General features: G+C 54.1%; 9 protein-coding genes across 9 annotated transcripts; 4 read left to right on the top strand and 5 right to left on the bottom strand.

Annotated features, from left to right (window-relative positions):
* Positions 1 to 131: 131 nt before the first annotated feature.
* On the bottom strand, positions 132 to 2,309 carry BO70DRAFT_361537 (putative extracellular exo-polygalacturonase). Its single transcript, XM_025543067.1, has 8 exons — positions 1,969 to 2,309; positions 1,466 to 1,832; positions 1,343 to 1,401; positions 1,132 to 1,292; positions 887 to 1,075; positions 659 to 760; positions 493 to 567; positions 132 to 387 (listed from the first exon to the last, which is right to left on the bottom strand). The coding sequence occupies exons 1-8, from the start codon at positions 2,273 to 2,275 to the stop codon at positions 340 to 342; spliced, it is 1,308 nt and encodes a 435-aa protein (XP_025399863.1). The 5' UTR covers positions 2,276 to 2,309; the 3' UTR covers positions 132 to 339.
* Positions 2,310 to 2,968: 659 nt separating this feature from the next.
* Positions 2,969 to 4,041, bottom strand: BO70DRAFT_361539 (mitochondrial pyruvate carrier family protein). The gene is made up of 4 exons (XM_025543068.1): positions 3,693 to 4,041; positions 3,608 to 3,623; positions 3,367 to 3,503; positions 2,969 to 3,307 (listed from the first exon to the last, which is right to left on the bottom strand). The coding sequence occupies exons 1-4, from the start codon at positions 3,884 to 3,886 to the stop codon at positions 3,124 to 3,126; spliced, it is 531 nt and encodes a 176-aa protein (XP_025399864.1). The 5' UTR covers positions 3,887 to 4,041; the 3' UTR covers positions 2,969 to 3,123.
* Positions 4,042 to 4,429: 388 nt separating this feature from the next.
* Positions 4,430 to 4,978, top strand: BO70DRAFT_428724 (L51/S25/CI-B8 domain-containing protein; the record flags this gene model as incomplete). The annotated part of the gene is made up of 4 exons (XM_025548008.1): positions 4,430 to 4,515; positions 4,575 to 4,681; positions 4,749 to 4,781; positions 4,853 to 4,978. The coding sequence occupies 4 exons, from the start codon at positions 4,430 to 4,432 to the stop codon at positions 4,909 to 4,911; spliced, it is 285 nt and encodes a 94-aa protein (XP_025399865.1). The 3' UTR covers positions 4,912 to 4,978.
* Positions 4,979 to 5,025: 47 nt separating this feature from the next.
* On the bottom strand, positions 5,026 to 6,087 carry BO70DRAFT_290525 (DODA-type extradiol aromatic ring-opening family dioxygenase; the record flags this gene model as incomplete). The annotated part of the gene is made up of 4 exons (XM_025539355.1): positions 5,026 to 5,486; positions 5,542 to 5,702; positions 5,737 to 5,939; positions 6,049 to 6,087. 4 exons carry the CDS (start codon positions 6,085 to 6,087, stop codon positions 5,026 to 5,028), a joined length of 864 nt encoding a protein of 287 aa, XP_025399866.1.
* Positions 6,088 to 7,270: 1,183 nt separating this feature from the next.
* BO70DRAFT_290579 (putative chitin synthase activator (Chs3)) lies at positions 7,271 to 10,145 on the bottom strand (the record flags this gene model as incomplete). The annotated part of the gene is made up of 3 exons (XM_025539358.1): positions 7,271 to 7,404; positions 7,480 to 9,720; positions 9,773 to 10,145. The coding sequence occupies 3 exons, from the start codon at positions 10,143 to 10,145 to the stop codon at positions 7,271 to 7,273; spliced, it is 2,748 nt and encodes a 915-aa protein (XP_025399867.1).
* A 2,505-nt stretch (positions 10,146 to 12,650) lies between these two features.
* BO70DRAFT_361543 (uncharacterized protein) lies at positions 12,651 to 13,769 on the top strand. Its single transcript, XM_025543069.1, has 3 exons — positions 12,651 to 13,013; positions 13,093 to 13,277; positions 13,354 to 13,769. The coding sequence occupies exons 1-3, from the start codon at positions 12,976 to 12,978 to the stop codon at positions 13,479 to 13,481; spliced, it is 351 nt and encodes a 116-aa protein (XP_025399868.1). The 5' UTR covers positions 12,651 to 12,975; the 3' UTR covers positions 13,482 to 13,769.
* Positions 13,770 to 14,351: 582 nt separating this feature from the next.
* On the bottom strand, positions 14,352 to 14,963 carry BO70DRAFT_395872 (uncharacterized protein; the record flags this gene model as incomplete). The annotated part of the gene is made up of 2 exons (XM_025546574.1): positions 14,352 to 14,447; positions 14,730 to 14,963. The coding sequence occupies 2 exons, from the start codon at positions 14,961 to 14,963 to the stop codon at positions 14,352 to 14,354; spliced, it is 330 nt and encodes a 109-aa protein (XP_025399869.1).
* A 459-nt stretch (positions 14,964 to 15,422) lies between these two features.
* Positions 15,423 to 16,525, top strand: BO70DRAFT_25560 (uncharacterized protein). Its single transcript, XM_025538845.1, has one exon. It carries the CDS (start codon positions 15,709 to 15,711, stop codon positions 16,339 to 16,341), a length of 633 nt encoding a protein of 210 aa, XP_025399870.1. The 5' UTR covers positions 15,423 to 15,708; the 3' UTR covers positions 16,342 to 16,525.
* BO70DRAFT_361546 (SNAP receptor SNC2) lies at positions 16,385 to 17,170 on the top strand. The gene has a single exon (XM_025543070.1). The coding sequence runs from the start codon at positions 16,739 to 16,741 to the stop codon at positions 17,024 to 17,026; it is 288 nt and encodes a 95-aa protein (XP_025399871.1). The 5' UTR covers positions 16,385 to 16,738; the 3' UTR covers positions 17,027 to 17,170.
* Positions 17,171 to 17,878: the final 708 nt, after the last annotated feature.

A 17,878-nucleotide genomic window follows, 5' to 3' on the forward strand; every position in this document is an offset into this window, starting at 1 on the left:
TCAATCCAGAGCCAGAGGTACTGTAAGTAGTACCTAGTACTTGGAATCTACCCTATCATACATCTCACCCCCCCCCCCCCCTCCCTCCCTCTACAACAACTCATCTCCGCCCCAGGACAAACATCCACACAAACATGAGTATGTTCATTCCATTCCCCTTCAGACCTCGACCGGAAGATAATGAATACCGTACTAATATATACAAGATCTCTTCCCGTCCTCACGCGCACACCTCCACTTCGTCGATGTTCTATCTCGTCCACGATTACCATTTTTCCTGTTCCAGCTGGCGTATACCCACCACACATAACCGGGTCTGGTCGCAGGTCGCAGGTCACATCACTGACTTGTCGCGGTACAATTAACCTTGAGAAGAGTTTCATCGACCTGTACAGATAGTAAGTTAACATTCTAACCTGACCTTTTGAATGAGAGTGTATGGGGTGTGGGAGGAGGGAAGGGAAGGGGGAAGCGGGGGGGTTAGTTAATTACATTATCGCAAACGAACTCGTTCGTGCCAATCGGGCTGGTGACGTTGATGTTGGAGACGTTGATATTCGAGCAGGTCTATCATTTTATTGTTAGCTGCGATGCATCTCATCTCAATGTCCACACACATCGTGAGTGAGTGGGTGAGTGAGTGAGTGAAGAGACTTACATCCGGACTCGAACAAACGATCGTCCCGACGAACGGATCTTCCGTGGTGGAGGTCGTTCCTCGGAAATTCTTGATGTAGATGTCTGAGATGGTGAGGTTGCTCTGCTCATTCATTCATTCATTCATTATGTTAGTTATTTGATCATGAAGCATTGGCGGATTGAAATGTTGAAGAATTGAAGCAAAGGAGGGGGGGAAGGAAGGAGGGAAGGAGGGAAATTGACGAACCGGATTCTCATTACACAGGGTAATGTTATCCTGCCCGTAGCACTGGGTGATCTCGATAGCCCATTCCACGTTGTCGATGAACGCGGTATCGTACGTGACGTTTTTCACGCTGCCGGAGCCGCCGCCGCCTTGGAGGTCGGGTTCGAGGGCGGAGGGGCCGCCGGGCCAGACCTTGATGCGGGCCATGTCCTGGTTATGTTAGTGGGCGGTAGTGGGGAGGCCATAGAGCAGATTGGCAGACGTACAGATGCATTGAACATGGAGATGTTGTAGACGTAGACGTTCTCGACGATGTCGACTTCGCCTTCGTATTGGCCGAGAGAGCCGACGGAGATACCGTGGGAGCCGTTGCAATGGAGGTTTTGGACGAGGATTTCGGTGCTGTTGGGCTTGAAGGAGACGCAGTCTGGATTATCGTTAGAATGAATTTACGGTGGTAGAACGGGGAGGGCGTACCATCGCCGTTGTTGATCACGGAGTTCTGGATCACGATATTCGTCGACCGGTAGGTATCCCTGTCAAATCATCATCATCATCAGCGACAAGAGCAAGTAGCTATATAGCTAGAATAGCACAAACCAGCCATCGGTATTCTTCGCCTCGTTATCACTCTTGCTATACCCCGAGATATCAATCCCGTCGAACAGCACATCCGACGAGTTTGCGACGAAGTGATAATACTGTGGCGAGTAGCGCAGCTTCAGCGGCCCGATCGTGCCACCCTTCAACCCAATCACGCCGATCAAGACCGGGCGCAGAATGAGATCGTCCTCCGCATACAGATCATACCAGACCTGGCCGTTGCCGTCCAGGGTACCGCCACCGTACATGTTCACGTCCTCACCTCCGAGCTGGAAGAAAGTCGTCGCGTTCTGGAAGCCCTGCTTGAAGGCGTTCGCCTGCCAGTAGTCGGTGTCGTTGGTGAAGAGGATCTTTCCGAGGATTTCTGCCCGCCATGCATTGTCAGTACTAGTTCTGTCTCTGTGAGGCAGGCCCCTCTAGTCTGTGATGAAATACAAAGCCACTTTCTGCGGGATGTGAGACAATCCCAATTGGGGGCGGGGAGGGGAGGAAGCACGCACCCAGATCAATGTTCTGCAAGAACGTCAGATTCAACGCCGTCCCGATAATATACTCCTTATCAGCGTCGAAGACGACCTTTCCACCATGGTTGCACTGGTTCAACGCAGACAGGATATACGACGAATCGTCAGTCCCGTTTCCATGGCTGCGCACATGGCAGGTTTTGTCTCTTGATTTGCTGGTGGGCAGCGAGCGATAGGGCTTCAATGGGCCACAGGCATCGTTTCTCGAACGAGAGAACCCCTCCACTGCCCCTCCCAAGGAGAGAAGTCCGAGGGCTTGCGTGAGGACGTGCGTGAACTTCATTGTCCGGGATTGGGAGAGAGAGGACAGATCAAAGCAAGACTGGGGGTGAGCAGTCTAGAGCTGAAACGATCGCCCCCCCCCCGGCAGTCTTTATATGCATTGCAGGGACAGAAGATAAAAAAAAAAAGACGACGCATGCGGGGATCCCCTGGCGTCGTCATGATCCGGGGAAACGGACGGCGGAATCAGCCAAGAGGAGGACGTGTGGAGAGAGTGGGCCTGAGCTAAGCTTGTGGCTTGAGGCCGTCATCAACAGGGGTACTGGGGTATCATTAGATAGCTGCTGCAGAAAGAGGGGGATGCTTCGGGGGATGAGCTGATAGGAGGCCTTACTTCGGGCGAGGATTGTCCGATTGGGGGAAAAATGCCGGTGGGAGGAGTTTAGCAGAATCGACGCCAAACTATCTTCTGCAGCATTACTTCATGATGGGCGTGTAGACGGCAGACAAGGCCCGGCTATTGTCTGATCCTGAAGATGAGGGGGAGGGGAGAAGGACAAGTTGTCACGGCGGGGGCTGACCGCATGGAAGTGGGTGAGTGGCTGAGGCCAGCAGCACCGCCGGAGCCCGCTGCAGTCCATTGATTAATTAACTCTTCCTCTCCTCGGTCGTAGCAACACTAGCAACACTTCTCCGATGGAGACGAACCAAAACTATAGCCACTGCCCCTGCAAGTCCATCTACTTGGCACCATGGGAAATGTCGATGCGATTTAAGTGGAATATGTACATATATAATAAAGTCAAACAGAGCGGCCTCCAACCCCAATTTCAATCCTACTCTGCTCTATCACTGCGTTCGGGTTGTATGAAGACGATCTATTGCCGCGGACATCACCGTGTACACCGTCTAGTTGGACTTCTTGACCGCGGCCTCAGCCTCGGAGGCGACGGCCTTGGCCTGGTCGACAACCTCGGTCTCCAGCTCCTTCACAGTCTCAACCGGCGAGTCCTTCAGGCTGCGACGGTAGTTGAAGATACGGGTGACCTGGACGACACCGACACATCCGAGGAAGAAGTTAACGGCAGCGAGGCTGGGCAGAGTTAGTCAGTGTCTCGTTCCGTGTTGTCCGGTCCGCACCAGGATACGTACAGGTAGTTCTTGGGGGTGATGATCATGCACCAGCGAGTCCAGATGATACCGGTGGCGGTCAGAGCTCCGTTCTGGGTGAGGGAGAGCTTCTCGGCGGGGCGACCAAGGTCAGAGATACCGGCGATGACCAGAGCCCACTGTTGGGGTCAGTAGGGCGTACAAGACGGCAACAGTGTTGGTTTGTGTTTGGGTGGAAATTTGAACAGGGCGGGCATCAGCAAGGAGGTGTGAGAATTCGTACCTTCATAACGGGGGCCCTATCAATCATCCACATTAGCCAAGTCCATCCAAGGATATCTGTCATGTAGACCGTCCGGCAGACTCACCAGAAATGCACCGTCTTCACACCGATCGGGCTGTTCCATAGACGCTGGAAGGTGCTCTGTTGCTCGGCGGAGGCGGCATCGGAGCTCTGGAAGCGGAAGCCCTGGGCACCAGGCCGACGGAAAGGGCCAGTAGCATTGCGGAAAGCCGCTCTGGAGTTTTGGAAGAAGCGAAGACCGATACGGGACGACGACATGGTGGATTAGATGACGCGGATGGGGGCGCGACGGGGGAATCAAGGAAAAGGACGGCGGGAAGTCGGGGAGAGCGGAGAGTCAGGACAAACGAGTCCAGTCGACGGTCGGAGTGGAGAGGGGGGGGGGGAGGGGGTGAAATCGCTCGCAAGGACGGGGCACGGGCGACAAGGCGGGAGAAACCTCAGATGGATGGGAGAAGTTGAAGACTGGAAAGCAGAACGGATGAAGCGTTCGGAAGCCCCGAGGTCGGCCGCTGAGTCTCTCCGTCGCGGTTGTTGCGGCTCTGGCTCGGATGAGGTAAGCAGGCGGTCGGTGACCATCACGCTTGCCCCGATTGGTCTGCACGCTCTGAACCTCCAGCCCGAATCCAAGTCGTCTCGACATCTCCCCCTCTTCGCCTTCAAGCTCCCATTGTCGCGCCCGGCCTCGCCATACCCCCCCAATTGATACCCACGGCCTGTCTCCTCGGCGCTTGTTTTCTTGTTCGACTTCTGTTGCGAATTCCGGTCCTCCCGCGTGTCACGAACCCCCCCCCCCTCACAATGTCGTCCAAGTACGCCTTCACCAAGGGCCTCAAGGAGCTACGCTTCCTTTTCTGCCAGACCTCTCAGGAGAGCGCTGCCACCCGGTGAGTGTATCCAGTTGTGATCGGAAACCTGCGAGGGAGAGATTGTTGACCGGCCGCAGCTCGTTCCTGAACCGCGCATACCCGACCATGAAGAAGCACAACCCTTACACCCCGATCCTGATGCGCGAGGCAGCTGGTACTGTTCCTAGGGTCTACGCCAGATACGGTACGACTCAATCACCACCCACTCCAAGCGACGACGCGGATCAGCAGGAATGGCTAACACGGCGCAGGTTTCGGACTCGAGAAGCAGGAGGCTCTGGCCGGTAAGATTTTTGACCCAACGACGACAACAAGCAAGAACTCCGGGCTGACCGATGGACTCTCTACTATCTAGGCTTGACGGACCAGCAGATCGAAGAGAAGATTACCCAATTGGTGAAGGCGTCTCAATAGCGACCTCGCCCCGCGTCCGTATATGTTGCACTGTATCTATAGATGAATTGAAGACTCGTTCGCCGTCATAACCCAAAAACAATCCATTCCCGATCTTATTGCTCGCTTCTCAATTTACAAAGAACTCGTATTGGCGACCTCGCCGAACCTATACTGCGCCCAGCTCATGCTCCCCTCTTTCAAGGTCCACAGCCTCCGTCCGACATCCTCGCCCGCAGCCCCGGCGCCGACGTGAATCGGGAGCAGGTGGTCAAAAAACGGGTGCGCCTGCCGGGCATCCCCGCGCTTGAGCAGCTCCGCCATGGCCTTTTCTCTCTCCGCCGGCGCCGTCGTCACGGCGTCCTTCAGCGCCTCGTCGAAGCTGACGGTGTACGGCAACGGCCGCGGATCGCCCCAGGTAAACTGCATATCGCGCAAGTTATGGACCGCCATGCCAGAAACGATGATCAGGATGTTCTCCTCGCGGAGCCTCGCCACCGCCTGTCCGAGCCGGTAATGCTGGATCGGGTCCTCGTTCTTGAACAGAGACACCTGCACCACCGGAACATTCAGCGGGTTCTTCTCGGGTTCAAACGCTAGCAAGCAATCAGCATCGCTTCCGAACCACTCCATCGGCTGAACAAAACCTACCACACTTAAAACTAGCCCACACCCCATGATCCAAGCCCCTCTTGACGCCCTCCGCCTTGATCCCGGCTTCCTTCAACGCACCAAGCACCTTATCCGCCACCTCGCGACTCCCAACATTAGGATACTTCTCCTCGTAGTAATGGTTGGGGAACCCGTAGAAACTAGACCAGTCAGCTCAAACGCCCACTCTATAACCACCCGCAAACAGGGCACCACCAAACATACTCATAGATCAAATCCGTAATCTCCGCCGTGTTCACCTCGACAGTATCCCTGCCCGCCTGCCAATGCGCCGAGAAAACTACCACCGCGCGCGGCTTCACCTTGGTGGTGATCTCCCTCCCGATCTCGCCCAGCTTGTGATACGCCGGGTGTTCATGGTCGTACATGATATTCGGCTGAGAATGAGAACCGTTAGCCACCCTCAGCACACCCCTCGCCAAACCCCCAAACCTCCCCCCCCCCAAAAAAAAGAATAAAAAGGAAAGAAAACAAAGGGAAACTCACCCCCCCATGACTCAAAAAATAAACCGGCGTCTTGGCCATACTCCCGTCCTGGAACCCTGCTGTTCCGGATTTCTTCAGCGGATCGGGAATTCCCGTAGAAGCAAGTGACCTTGACGCAGAGGCAGAAGCAGAAGTAGACCCAGATGCCTTCCCTCCCAACGAACCGAACAAACGTCTGAAACCGAACAGATTGGCGGTATTCTGATTATCACTCCCAACACCTACGAAAAGCGCAATCGCGATGGCGACAAATACCGTAACTAGCGAGATGAGCGCAAGCGAAGAGAACGATTTCTTGGTCGGAGGAGTGGTGGTATTGATGTGATCCGGTGCAGGTTGAGACATAAATAGAATAGAGAAATAGTCTTCTGTTTGGTCGGGAATAAATATATAATACGTATAGTAGATAAGTCCGGATATCCGAGCGGCGGGAAGGGTTGGAGTTTATGAAAGAGGGAGGGGAGGGGGAGAAGATGCACGAATGGATGGATGGATGGAAGGCGCCAGAAGGATTTGATCATGCAGGGACAGGACTAGAGTAAGAGGGAGTATAAGTAATTCGATTTGATCTACACGTCAGGAGACAGAGGATGGTTGGAAATTGTGGATGGGGATATGGTAATCACCGACTGATCCGATCGGGAAGAGAGCGATCCGCGTGTCGGAAGTGCGGAATTGAGCCGCGCGGATGCCGTGGTCTTTGTCAGGATATACTCTTGTCGTACAAGGGGGTGGAGCGTGTAGGTTAGGTTCTGGCTTTCTGGTTCTTAGATTTTGCTTATGCAGGATCGGCGAGAATATCGTGATTATAATATTATGAAATAGATAGATAGTAGCTGGCTCATCCCGTCTCTAATGTAAGCAACGGACGGAAAGGGGGACAGGAAAACACATCATGACTTTCAACTGCAAATAGCATCGAGGGGAATTGAAATCGAATCAGATCAAACGCATTCAAATCAAGATGAGATGCAATGCACTTTACAATCCAGACCGGAGCAAATCCCAAACCCAAAATGGCTTTTCAAAATCACTAATGCATGCATCATAAGCCGGCTCCAGCTCGTTCGGTGGGGGTATAAGCAGTCAGCGCGATGGCGATGAAACACATCGCATCGGCCGACGGGGTCAATTCGAAGTATTAGAATGGTAAAACCGGAATCATTAAGAAAATTCATTACCCGAGACTTCATGGCGAATGGAAAGCAAGGATCGTCTGGATTCACATCAGGATGCAGTCGCCGTCGTTCTGCTTCTGCTGGTTGACAGCAGACCGGGAAAGTCGCGTCTTCTGCATCCGGGCGCCGCCCTGTTTGAGTTCCTCGAGACGCTCGCGAGCTTTGGGGAATTGTTGGGCTGTAAGTGAGTTCGAAGTTAGCGGTTATCGCAAGGATCGAAGAAGGGTGAAGTGTGGATGTGGTTGGAACTCACCAGCTGCCCGCCAATACCATCGCTTCGCATCGTCCAGATTGGCCGCAATGCCAATACCAACCTCCGTGAAATAGCCCATCGCGTATTCTGCCTTGGCGAGGCCGGCGCTTGCGGCTTTCCGCGCCCAAAGGTATGCCTCCGTGTCGCTCTGCTGCAGGATACCGTCCGCACCGGTCAGGTACCATCCACTGAGCGCGAGTTCACTTTGGTGTTCACCCTGCGACGCAGCATGGGTGTACCAGATGATACTCTGTCGGGGGTCGACAGGGCATCCCATCAACCCATACTCGTAGGCAGAGCCCAGACGGAATTGCGAGAACTTGTACCCGAGTTCGGCGGCCTGGTGAAATAGCTGACTAGCATAGGCCTCATCGCCAGCGACGACGTCGTTGCCGTTCGCATACATGAGAGCGAGTTCATGAAGCGCGTGTGGGTTTTCGGCATCAGCACGGTCCGCAGCGCGCTTCAACCATGCGACACCCTCACGCGGGTTCTTTTGTTGGCCGAGAAGCCCCTTGAGCATAATCATTCCCATCTTGTACATTGCTGGCGGGTCACCCAGCGCCGCAGAGCGTTTGTACCACTCCACCGCCTTGAAAGGGTCGCGTTTGGTACCGCCACCTTCTTCTTGTCCGATCTCGCAGCAGACAGCGACCCGATAGGCAGATTGCGCATGTCCCTGTTTGGCAGCGGCATAGTACAGATTGAAAGCCTCTTTAGGGTCCACTTGAAGGCCCATGAGTCCCTGGCCGTAGCAGTCTGCAAGATAGAATTGCGCAGCCGCAAAGCCATTGGACGCCAACTTTTTGATGATTTTATAACCATCCATGACATACTTCTCCCGGGCTTTGGCCTTCGCCTTCGGGTCCATTCTGCTGCCATCAACCAAGACAGTGGCGGCTTCGATCAACTTCTGCGCGAAGAGAAGATGCGTCTTCTGGTCGGATGGTTTGCTTTTGACAAGCTGTTGAAGGCGTTGAAGCTCCTGCTGAGTGACGGGCCCGGATGGGGCGGATTCGGCAAGAGAGGCCTGCGGCGCGGCTGGGGGCGATGCCGAAGTGGTGGAACTGTTGTATTGCCGTACGGGTGCAGGCTTGCTTGCTTGATCATGACCCGGACGAAATGGAACAGGGTGGTGCGGAAGTGCGTCCGGGCTCAGTTGGGGGTCTGGGACATCTGGTGGGTTCATAGGTTGAACAGGCTCATGTGCAGGCGCAGGGGGATTGGCCCTGTATGGACGAGGCGCTCCATTGCTCCGAACGGAGTTCTCTCGAGCGGCATAACCACCGCGAGTGTCGGAATATGCCTGCGTGGTAGATCCCCAATTCCCTTGTTCTTGGGCGTACGGGTCTTCGTAAGGGACCTCATAAGGTTCGGGGTTGTATGCATAGCCCGCACTATCGTGGTGGTAGTCTTGCTGGTAGTCCTGGGGGTAGCCTTGCTGGGGATAGCCGGAGTGAGCCATTGGCGCCTCGCTGGGTAGGTCGAAGTGAAATCCGGCATCTGCGAACTGGTTTGTCGCGCCAGCCGGTCCCATAGTAGGGGGGGAGTGGCCATAATGGACCTCATCCGGCGAATGGGGACTAAACGCAGTGTACCCTCCTCGAGACGACGGCGGTGATTCAACGGGTGCTGCTCTGGGTCTTGGCTGTTCTAAGCCGGGTAGGCTTTCATCAATGCCCCCATGGGCAGAGTCGGGCATAGCATCAAAGTTCGGCATGTCATTGTCACCGGCGTGCTTCGAGTTGTAATAGCTGTCCACCCATGCCCCCGTGTCAAAAGTTTCCTGCGCACCGTGTCGCGGAGGGGATGCAGGGTCTTGATAGGTCGATTGCCCCGGGTACAGCGGCTTGGGCGCAGGCGGTAATGCTGAAGGAACAGGCATCGTAGCGGCTCGGTTAATATGAGGTATCGGCGGAGGTCCATTAGGATCTGTGTACTGCTTGTTGGGGCGATCGGATGGGTCCGGAGCAGGACGGCCTGTACTGGCCGACCTCATTCGACTCGCGGAGGAGTTGCCTCGAGCACGACCGGGCGACACAGGCCGAGGTTGTTGTTGTCGTCGACCGTGCGAGGTATGCGGGCGTTCCGGGACTACTGTAGGGGACATCGGGGCACCGCCGAGATCCATTGCAGCCATGCTATCTTCGATCCTTCTGGGTCCGCGGGGCTCCTTTGCGGGAAACGATGGGAAGGGATTGTCCCACGACATAGGGTCGGGGGTTTGCGGCGCACGTGCAGCTAGTTCAAAGTCAACATCTCTCATCAAAGAAGCGGATCCACTTATACTCACGAGGCCTCATGCGATCCTGCCTTGGTGGCGGAGGTCTGTCCCCATTACCACGGCGAGGATCGTATCCCGGGGGTGGAGGGCGTCCGCGAGGCGCATACCCTCGATCATTTATCGGAGGGCCTTGACCACCTCGTGGAGGCCGGGGCGCGCCTCGCGGGGGACCCTGCGATCTCGGGACCGCTCTATTACCGGGAGGTCCATACCCAGCAGGACCCGGAGCACCGCCTCCATATCCACGATAGTCGTCATAGCCAAGATCATAGCCTCCACCTTGTGGAGGAGGCCGGGGCGGCCCACCTCGGCCAGGAGGGGGGCGAGGGCCATAGTTTCGCATCGGAGGGACCCTCTGGTTCGGATGCGGAGGGTATGCCATGATCGCACAAGTATTCTAGAGAGGCAACAAGGATGGGTTTTCAACAAGCGAAAGCGGATTCTTTGTCTGGTTGGAGGGCGACAACGAGGGATGGAGTAGGAGACGATGCTCGCAACCTCACTAGTTACTCGCCAATAGGGAGTCAGTCACAGGTGTGGGCAGAGAAATAAGAAAGGCCAGGGTGCGACCCGACTAGAGGCGCGTGGCTTACTGGAAGCTAAGTAGGAGTGTGTGAGCGGGCGATAGCAGGGCCTAGGTTCAGCGGTTCCGGTCGAAATATGCAGCCATCAGACCAAAATGAAAGACATGCGCGCGCGAGGGAGATTCTCCTATCTGTGAGAGGACAGCGCGGATTGTCAGCGGACAGGTCATCGGCGCCGAGGGCGCGATCGCACGGCGGCTGCGCGCGGGCAGCCAACTTCACTCACCCAGAACACGAGAGATCACGTTTCCCCGCAAAGAATGAGGGAATGAGGGAATGCGGGACCAGATTGGACTGGACTGGACGAGAGGCCAATCGAGACAGCAAGAAAGAGGGACGGGCTTTCTTTGGATCTTGGATAAAGAGCGTGTGACCCCGAGGAAGAAAAATGGCCAACGATTGGGGGGAGGAGGGGGAAGGAAAAGGTGGGAGTGAAAGGGAGGGCGAGGTGGAGGGTGGAGGGTGGAGGTGGAGTTGGTTGTGGAAGTGAAGTGGGAGAAGCGCCAGTGGACTGAGAATGTAGATTAAGGCGGGTTGGTTTGGGTACCTGAAGGGGCGCCGAAGCAGTCGAAGTGGATGCGGCGACTAAAAGGAGGGGAAAAGCCACCGGGAATAATGCTTGTAGTTGGAGGAGAAGGAGAGAGAGGAAGTCAACAATGGAAATAATTCAATTAATGAATGAAGGAATAGGACAAACAAACAGGAAGAAAGGATCTCTCTTATTTCTTTCTCTTGCTTTCTCTACTACCTCTCTCTGTCTGACCCATCTCGCAAGAAGAACCCACTCGGGATGCGCATCTCTCGTCTCTGCGTCGGACTGACACTTCTTTGGAACGGTTCCTACTTCTTGACTGACCCACCCCAGACCGTCTGAGTTAGATGGTTAGTCCTGTCCCATCCATCCCCGTCCCACTCCTTTGTCGCCGGCACAGACGGATCGCATCCTCCGTCCAAGACACCCTCATGGTTCCATGGGAGTTGAAGTATTCACTTTTGTCGCCGACCTGAAAGCATTCCCACCGCTACCACACTTCCACACACGCGCAACTAACCCTTTTTCGAACCCCCGACGATGTGACGGAGAACTTCAGGAAACCCTTGGTGATGACCCCCGCTTGGCACGGCGCTAACTAAGGGACCCGCGGAAAAATGACGTTCCAATTTCCAGTCTCAAGTGCTCAACCAACAGCCCCCCCCCCTTCCCTGGCGAGACAATAATGCGACTCCGCAGATGCAGGGTGAGGGCGCATACCGGCCCATCCACATGAGACTATCTACCGCAAGGTGATATGCGATCATGATAATGATCATCAGGGGGAGAGGGAGAATTGTTGTGTCTGTCGTGTACACAAGTCTGACTGACTGATGTACTTACTTCCTTTGCTAGTAAGTACTGTCTGCCGGCGCAATCTCCGCTTGAAACGCAGGGGTGGCGGGCCTCCTATTGGCCTGGTGAGGCGTCCATTCGTCCACCGAGTCTGACGGATGGGCGAGTCAGTCACTAATCGAGCCTTATGGGGTAGTCTAACTCGACGGAGCACCGAAGCCCCGACTAGCTCTGTGATTTATCTCTCTATCTATCGCTTTTGTATGGAGATAAGTTCCCTGTCCAAGCGCTCCGGGATCCTCTCGCTATAGTGCCTACGTACCCCTGCCTGCCTCATCGGCGTATCGGTCATGTCGCATCTACAGATACCAACGTGGAGCGGGGAGGGCGCCCTTGCGTCCCAGCCGGCTGTTGAGATGAGCGCGGCCCGGCAGAAAGGGATGGGAAGTATGGAGGATGGAGGACGGAGTCCTCGGTAGGGGCTAATCAACGTGAAGATGCATCATTTTTCCGCTCGCGAAAACAAGCAAAAACAGATTTTTCCTACTAGTAGCAATCGGCTGATGGAGTTCTCCGGGCTAAGATGACGATCAGCTGGTAGCTACTGTGAGAGATCCACGGCATGGGACGACTGCATGACATGAGCCTGTACTTAGGTAAGTAGTGTTGAGAACTTGAGGTAGACAGATAGCCGCTCCATCCTCACCAATGGAGCAATGCTTCCGAGTCCTCCTGGTTCAAGGTGAATATAATTAGATACTAGTATACAGATGGGGAACGAAGCGAACCGATGTCTCAGACATTCAGACGTCACAGGAACCCTTCTACCTAGAAAATCGTATTCGTGATTGCTCCGAAGAGTCCCCCTCCCGACGCTATTCACGGTAGTGTTGATCTAGCAGCAATGCGAGTGGAGCAAGAAGAGAACTTTTTTCTCTTGGGTCTGGCAGCAACAGGAAGCCATCCACGGATCCCGGCTCGACCCATTCCTTCATTGGCCGACGGCATAACGGCCAAGGGCCTGCGCCACCTGCACTAGCCTCCAATGCTGGCTGCGCCACATATCGGCCCTCTGCCGAATCCCGTGCGCGATAATGTTGATGATGGATGTCCGTCCGATTATTGACGAACCGACGCAGCCCAGCAGCCACCGTGTGGATTCAACGAAGACCCCCTACTGATTACCTCGGTATCGCCATTTCAGGACGCTCCTCTCCTCCTCTGACATCATCATCGTCTTCTTCTCTATCCCGACCATCCAATCCGCACGGAACTCCCGGAGATCCGCATCGCATCGCATCATGGCTCGCGCAGGAACCTGGGTGAAGATGCTGGGGAGGTAAGGCGACCGACTCCCCCCCCCCACCACCCACCCTCTTTCGCGTGTCTCGGATGGACACCTTTCTAACCGACAGCAGCGCCATCATCATCTGTGTCGGCGGCCCGGCTTTCGTCGAGTATATCCGTCCCACGGACGAGGAATTGTTCAAGCGCTACAACCCCGATCTGCAGAAACGGAGTCTCGAGGAGGGCGATCGGAGGGCTCGGGAGTTCGATGAATATGTGACCCGCATGAAGCAATGGTCCAAGTCTGATAAGTCCAGTATGTGATCTGTGCTTGTGAATCTTGTTATGTTGACAATGGCCGAGGCTAATGTCGTTCGTTTGTCGTCGTGTAGTCTGGTATGCCGCCAAGGAACAGGAGGAGCAGAAGCTACTGGCGGTTCAGACCCAGCAGGCCCAGGCCAAGGACGATGCGAAGGTACAACGGGAGGAGATGAGGAAGGAGCTGTTGGGTGAGAAATAAGCTGCGCGGAAGATGTCGATGTTGGTGAACGGGATTATCGGCTTTCATTGGGATGGAGCCGTCGAGGCTCTGCTCGGTTGCTCGATACCTGCTGATTGAGAACTCCATGAGGAAGACTCTACTTTCTCTTCTTGATCCTGTTCTTGTACCCATGTTGCGTCGGGGCATCCAAAAGCATCGCGTGTGGAAATTATCCGTTCCTGGATTATATGGAGTTTCGGGGACTTTTATCTATTGTATTATATATCCATGACTCTGAATGAGAAATCTACGCTTGTACGATATGGCAATCCTGTCGCGAAATGGATCCGGATCTGCAGAGACAAGCTCGAGGATGTACGCCGGAGAGAGCGACATATATTGTCTGGGTGTCAAACAAACCCACTTGACTTATGGGATGTCCAGACACCACAATGTGTGCGGTGATGGATTCACATAGTTTGACATTGAGTGAATTGCAGTACTGATTTAATGTATGAGACAGATGTGGAACAATGTGGTCAGAATAGCTGACTATTAATAGCGACCCATAATAGCTTTGATATTATCCGTATCAGCCCCTTCTCTGTTGCAACATCGCCAAAGACCCAGCTGGGATGCGGTGATGGTTTCCAGTAGCTTCACTTTTTTGTTTTCATCATGCTTATCAGCCTTCAAAAAAGATATGCAAATCCACCCTCATCCAAGCCTTGATTCATGTCGTGTACAGTGAGAAGACGCTGCACATCCCCCTTTGTTCCAGCCCAAGCTAGGGGTGACACAGTCCAAATTCACCTTGTCACGCTGCGCAACCGTCACCATTTCTGTCCTTCCAGACCTCGCTACTTCAAACAGCAATCTTTGGTTATTGATGTTCTGAGGGTTTCAGACTCAATTGAGATTCTCAATAGGCTGATTGATCGAATCCACCAAATTCGCGACGATCATCAGATGTTCGCAGTCCAGCTGCACCTTGGCACTTCTCGACTGCTAGTTATAGCGGTAAAGAGCGGGTATTGTCTTTCTTGTCATTAACTCCAAGCGGTAGTCGTCTTGTGTGTTGTCGAAGCCACTTGTCACTGGTTGTGGTCGTCTGGCTAAACCATGGCGGTTTTCATGACCGTAACATCGTTAGTACCATGCTCTGTTGCTGTCGAAAGAGTGGGCTCTCTATTATATATCACGGCGTGGACTTTGATTCCATCCTATCCAGAAGAAACGTTACTACGCAGCAGCATAGCAGAGCAAAGCTTGAGATTCTTGTATTACCTCGATTTCATATTTCTGCTCCAGAATCCTTCTAACCGTGCTAACCTGCCCCGCAGTAGCTGCCCATCTCAGCGCCGAGCTCCCCGAGTGACGTCGATTATGCTGATACAGGTAAGGATTGAGGAGGGCATAGAGACGATGGTTTGTCTGGACCACAGCGTTGATATCTTTCTCCGACTCAAGGGTTTCGGCGATCAACAGAAGCAACTCGTTTGCTAGGGCAAGGAGGGTCATTTTGTCAAAGATGCAAGATAATTTGGAAAAATGGGGAAATGGAATTGCTGGGTTGGAAATAGGGTAGGGGGCCAGCCAGGTATTTAACCCATTTTCGAGTCGTCGCACCCCGCATCCATGCATGCCACCGTAGATGTCACATGGTGGGATTGGCTGAGGAGCTACTAGTAATATTTGGGCCCCCCAATCCTCTGGGCGCTCTGTATGTGAGGCTGAATAAGACGAGATTGTTGAAGGAGCTAGCGCTTATCCGTGTTGTTTAAGGGCTTACATGTCTGGGGCATCTGGAAGAGGACGGAAATATTGTAAGGGGCCAAGAAGATATACATATTATCGAGGTAACGGACCTGCACTGAACAGCTTCAACAGTGATGACGTCGATCCGAGATCAGATGCTGTAGATTATTCAGAAGGCTGTCGAAGCATGCCACACCACTGTGTAGTGGGTGGTTAGCTGACCAGCTACCACATCGGGGGGTGGGTTACTAAGGAAACCCTTACTGGGGGCGGATCCCGGGGGCTGCGAGGGACCGGAGTGCCGGAGTGTCTGGAGATCTCAGCCATCGAGACTGGGTCCCCACGTGAAGCCCAGCCATGCCCGCTGCACCGCCACTCGTTCGTGTTTCTTGAGCAACGCAGGATTCGGGCAGCCAATTCATCGGTGACGATGCATGATGCCTAATAGGACAGCTGGTGCTGCTATTTTTTGTACCCTGCCTCGGAGGAAAGGCGAGGACTACACATTATGTATGTATGTATGTATGTAACTACTATGTACTGTCACTGTACAAAGTACAGCCCGCCTACAGAGTGCGGCACCGGGTACATACATACATACATGGGCTCGATTGGCCGTTGTAGATCATTCTATTTCTATTCATTTCTATTCAATGAAGGCTGGCGGCTGGGGTTTCTTCTCTCTCTGGCCCAGCCCAGAGCCATATACTCCGGACCCCGTAATATAACCTTCCTTGACCATCGCCTACGCCCTCAGTGTCTCTTTGTTGGAATAAATAGCCGCGGGCCTGACTGGGCTTGTGATCACAAAAACAGCTGCCTGCGCGGGCTGTCTTTCCCCAGTGCCCGTCGACCATTGACTGCGGGTCACGTGCTTCCGCCCCGACCGACCCGAAACGCCTGTAATCTCCAGACGGCGGGCGGCGATTCACCTCACCTTGTCAGCTTCCCTCCAACGCCTCATCTCATCCTCCTCCCTTTCTACATCTCATCCTCCCGCCACCTCCCAGCCCGCGTTACGAACGTCTTCTTTCCGCTACTTCAGTCTTACGGAACCCCCAGCCGCTCAGTTCATTTTTGCGACCTTCCGCCTCATCCCCTACGAAAGGACCAGGCAGCAGAGTCCATCCGTTGCACCTAGGTAGTCTGGTCACTTACCAGGTCCTTCAATCCAACGCTTGAACCCATCAAGTCGATCGCGCATTACCACCATGTCGGAGCAGCCGTACGACCCCTACATCCCCTCCGCGTCCAACGGGACGGCCAGCGCCAGTGCCGCGCAGAATGGCGACCCCAGGACAAGGGAAATCGACAAAGTAAGTGGCCGATTCGCCTCTCTGCCCACTTCATCGCACCCCTGCGATGGATCCCACCCACATCATGTTCTTTGGTGCTTTAGTGGGGCATATTCCCCCGGGCGTGAAAAACGAGCTGGTCTCCGGACGAGATGAGCTCATCACCACCAGGGCTGATCGCAAAACATGGGCTAACATCTCCTCTTACTCCTCTTCTAGAAAATCCAGGAAACCGTCGACACGATGCGCTCGAATATCTTCAAGGTCTCCGAACGTGGTGAACGCCTAGACTCCCTCCAGGACAAGACCGACAATCTGGCCACATCAGCCCAGGGTTTCCGCCGCGGTGCCAACCGTGTGCGGAAGCAAATGTGGTGGAAGGACATGAAGATGCGCGTGTGCTTGATCGTCTGTATCATTATTCTGCTGATTGTGATTATCGTTCCTACTGGTAAGATAGATCTGCGCACCTCCCCCCTCCCCCCTCCCCCGGGCCTGGGGCCACTCGGCACTTGTTTCCGCATGCGCTAACCGTTCTTTGCAGTCGTCACCACCAGGCATTAAGCTACGAATGCCGCGACAGTCATGATTGGCCTGGGAATGGATGACGTTCTGCTTTCGCCTGGCCCTGGTTTACGTGTGTTGAGACCGATGAAGCTTTTTGTTTCCAGCTATTAATACCTCTTGCTTTTTTACCCCCCGGGCGTCAACAGCTACTCGTTCTCACGAATAAAGTCTTGTTGTCTCTCTACGCCACTGACGCGATAAGCCGATCTGGGGTTTGAGGCTATGCCACATGATTCCATCGACGGTGAAGATGTAAATGATACTCCGATGCTTCCTCGTGTTCCAGTATCCGAGCTGTTTGTGTGTTTGGTTTTTCCTATGTCATCTCTTATGTGTCTCCTTGTGTCTTTCTTTAGCCGTTAATGGACTCCTCTTCAATGTCATGCAGTGCCATGCCACTGGCTTCCGTGTATGTTCCGTGTAGTAGTGTTCTAGAAGTATCTACTTCCCATTCCAGATGGCTGGGCCGGATGAGGACCCGGTCCACCGTCGGTTCATAATGCTAGGTACTATGCACATAGTACCGTACCCAGCACGGCCTACGCAATGCGGAAGCGGAAACGCGACAGGCGGTGATGAGAAGTGGACCTCTTTAATATCAAAGCAGGGAACGCAGGGGGGGCGTGTTAGGTAAAAAAAAGGATCAGATAACGGAAGGGCTCCATCTGCCCAGAATCAGATGGGGTTTTGACACTCGGAGCACCGACTCCAGCGAGACGACCGGTTTTCATTCGTTCAAACTCCAGAAGGGAGGGGGGCAAGGGGGATTTTAGCGAGATCAGATAACGCCCGAAAGAAGTTTTTTTTTTTTTTTTT

This window comes from Aspergillus heteromorphus (genome assembly GCF_003184545.1).
Source record: "Aspergillus heteromorphus CBS 117.55 chromosome Unknown BO70scaffold_10, whole genome shotgun sequence".
Taxonomy (NCBI): domain Eukaryota; kingdom Fungi; phylum Ascomycota; class Eurotiomycetes; order Eurotiales; family Aspergillaceae; genus Aspergillus; species Aspergillus heteromorphus.

Coding starts and splice junctions, on each gene's coding strand:
- BO70DRAFT_361537 (XM_025543067.1), bottom strand. CDS start 2,275: ATGAAGTTCACGCACGTCCTCACGCAAGCCCTCGGACTTCTCTCCTTG. Junction 1,293..1,342: donor CGTGATCAACAACGGCGATG/GTACGCCCTCCC, acceptor ACGATAATCCAG/ACTGCGTCTCCTTCAAGCCC. Junction 388..492: donor ACGAGTTCGTTTGCGATAAT/GTAATTAACTAA, acceptor CTATCTGTACAG/GTCGATGAAACTCTTCTCAA.
- BO70DRAFT_25560 (XM_025538845.1), top strand. CDS start 15,709: ATGTATGTATGTATGTATGTAACTACTATGTACTGTCACTGTACAAAG.
- BO70DRAFT_361539 (XM_025543068.1), bottom strand. CDS start 3,886: ATGTCGTCGTCCCGTATCGGTCTTCGCTTCTTCCAAAACTCCAGAGCG. Junction 3,308..3,366: donor ATCACCCCCAAGAACTACCT/GTACGTATCCTG, acceptor AACTCTGCCCAG/CCTCGCTGCCGTTAACTTCT.
- BO70DRAFT_361543 (XM_025543069.1), top strand. CDS start 12,976: ATGGCTCGCGCAGGAACCTGGGTGAAGATGCTGGGGAG. Junction 13,014..13,092: donor TGGGTGAAGATGCTGGGGAG/GTAAGGCGACCG, acceptor AACCGACAGCAG/CGCCATCATCATCTGTGTCG. Junction 13,278..13,353: donor GTCCAAGTCTGATAAGTCCA/GTATGTGATCTG, acceptor GTCGTCGTGTAG/TCTGGTATGCCGCCAAGGAA.
- BO70DRAFT_361546 (XM_025543070.1), top strand. CDS start 16,739: ATGCGCTCGAATATCTTCAAGGTCTCCGAACGTGGTGAACGCCTAGAC.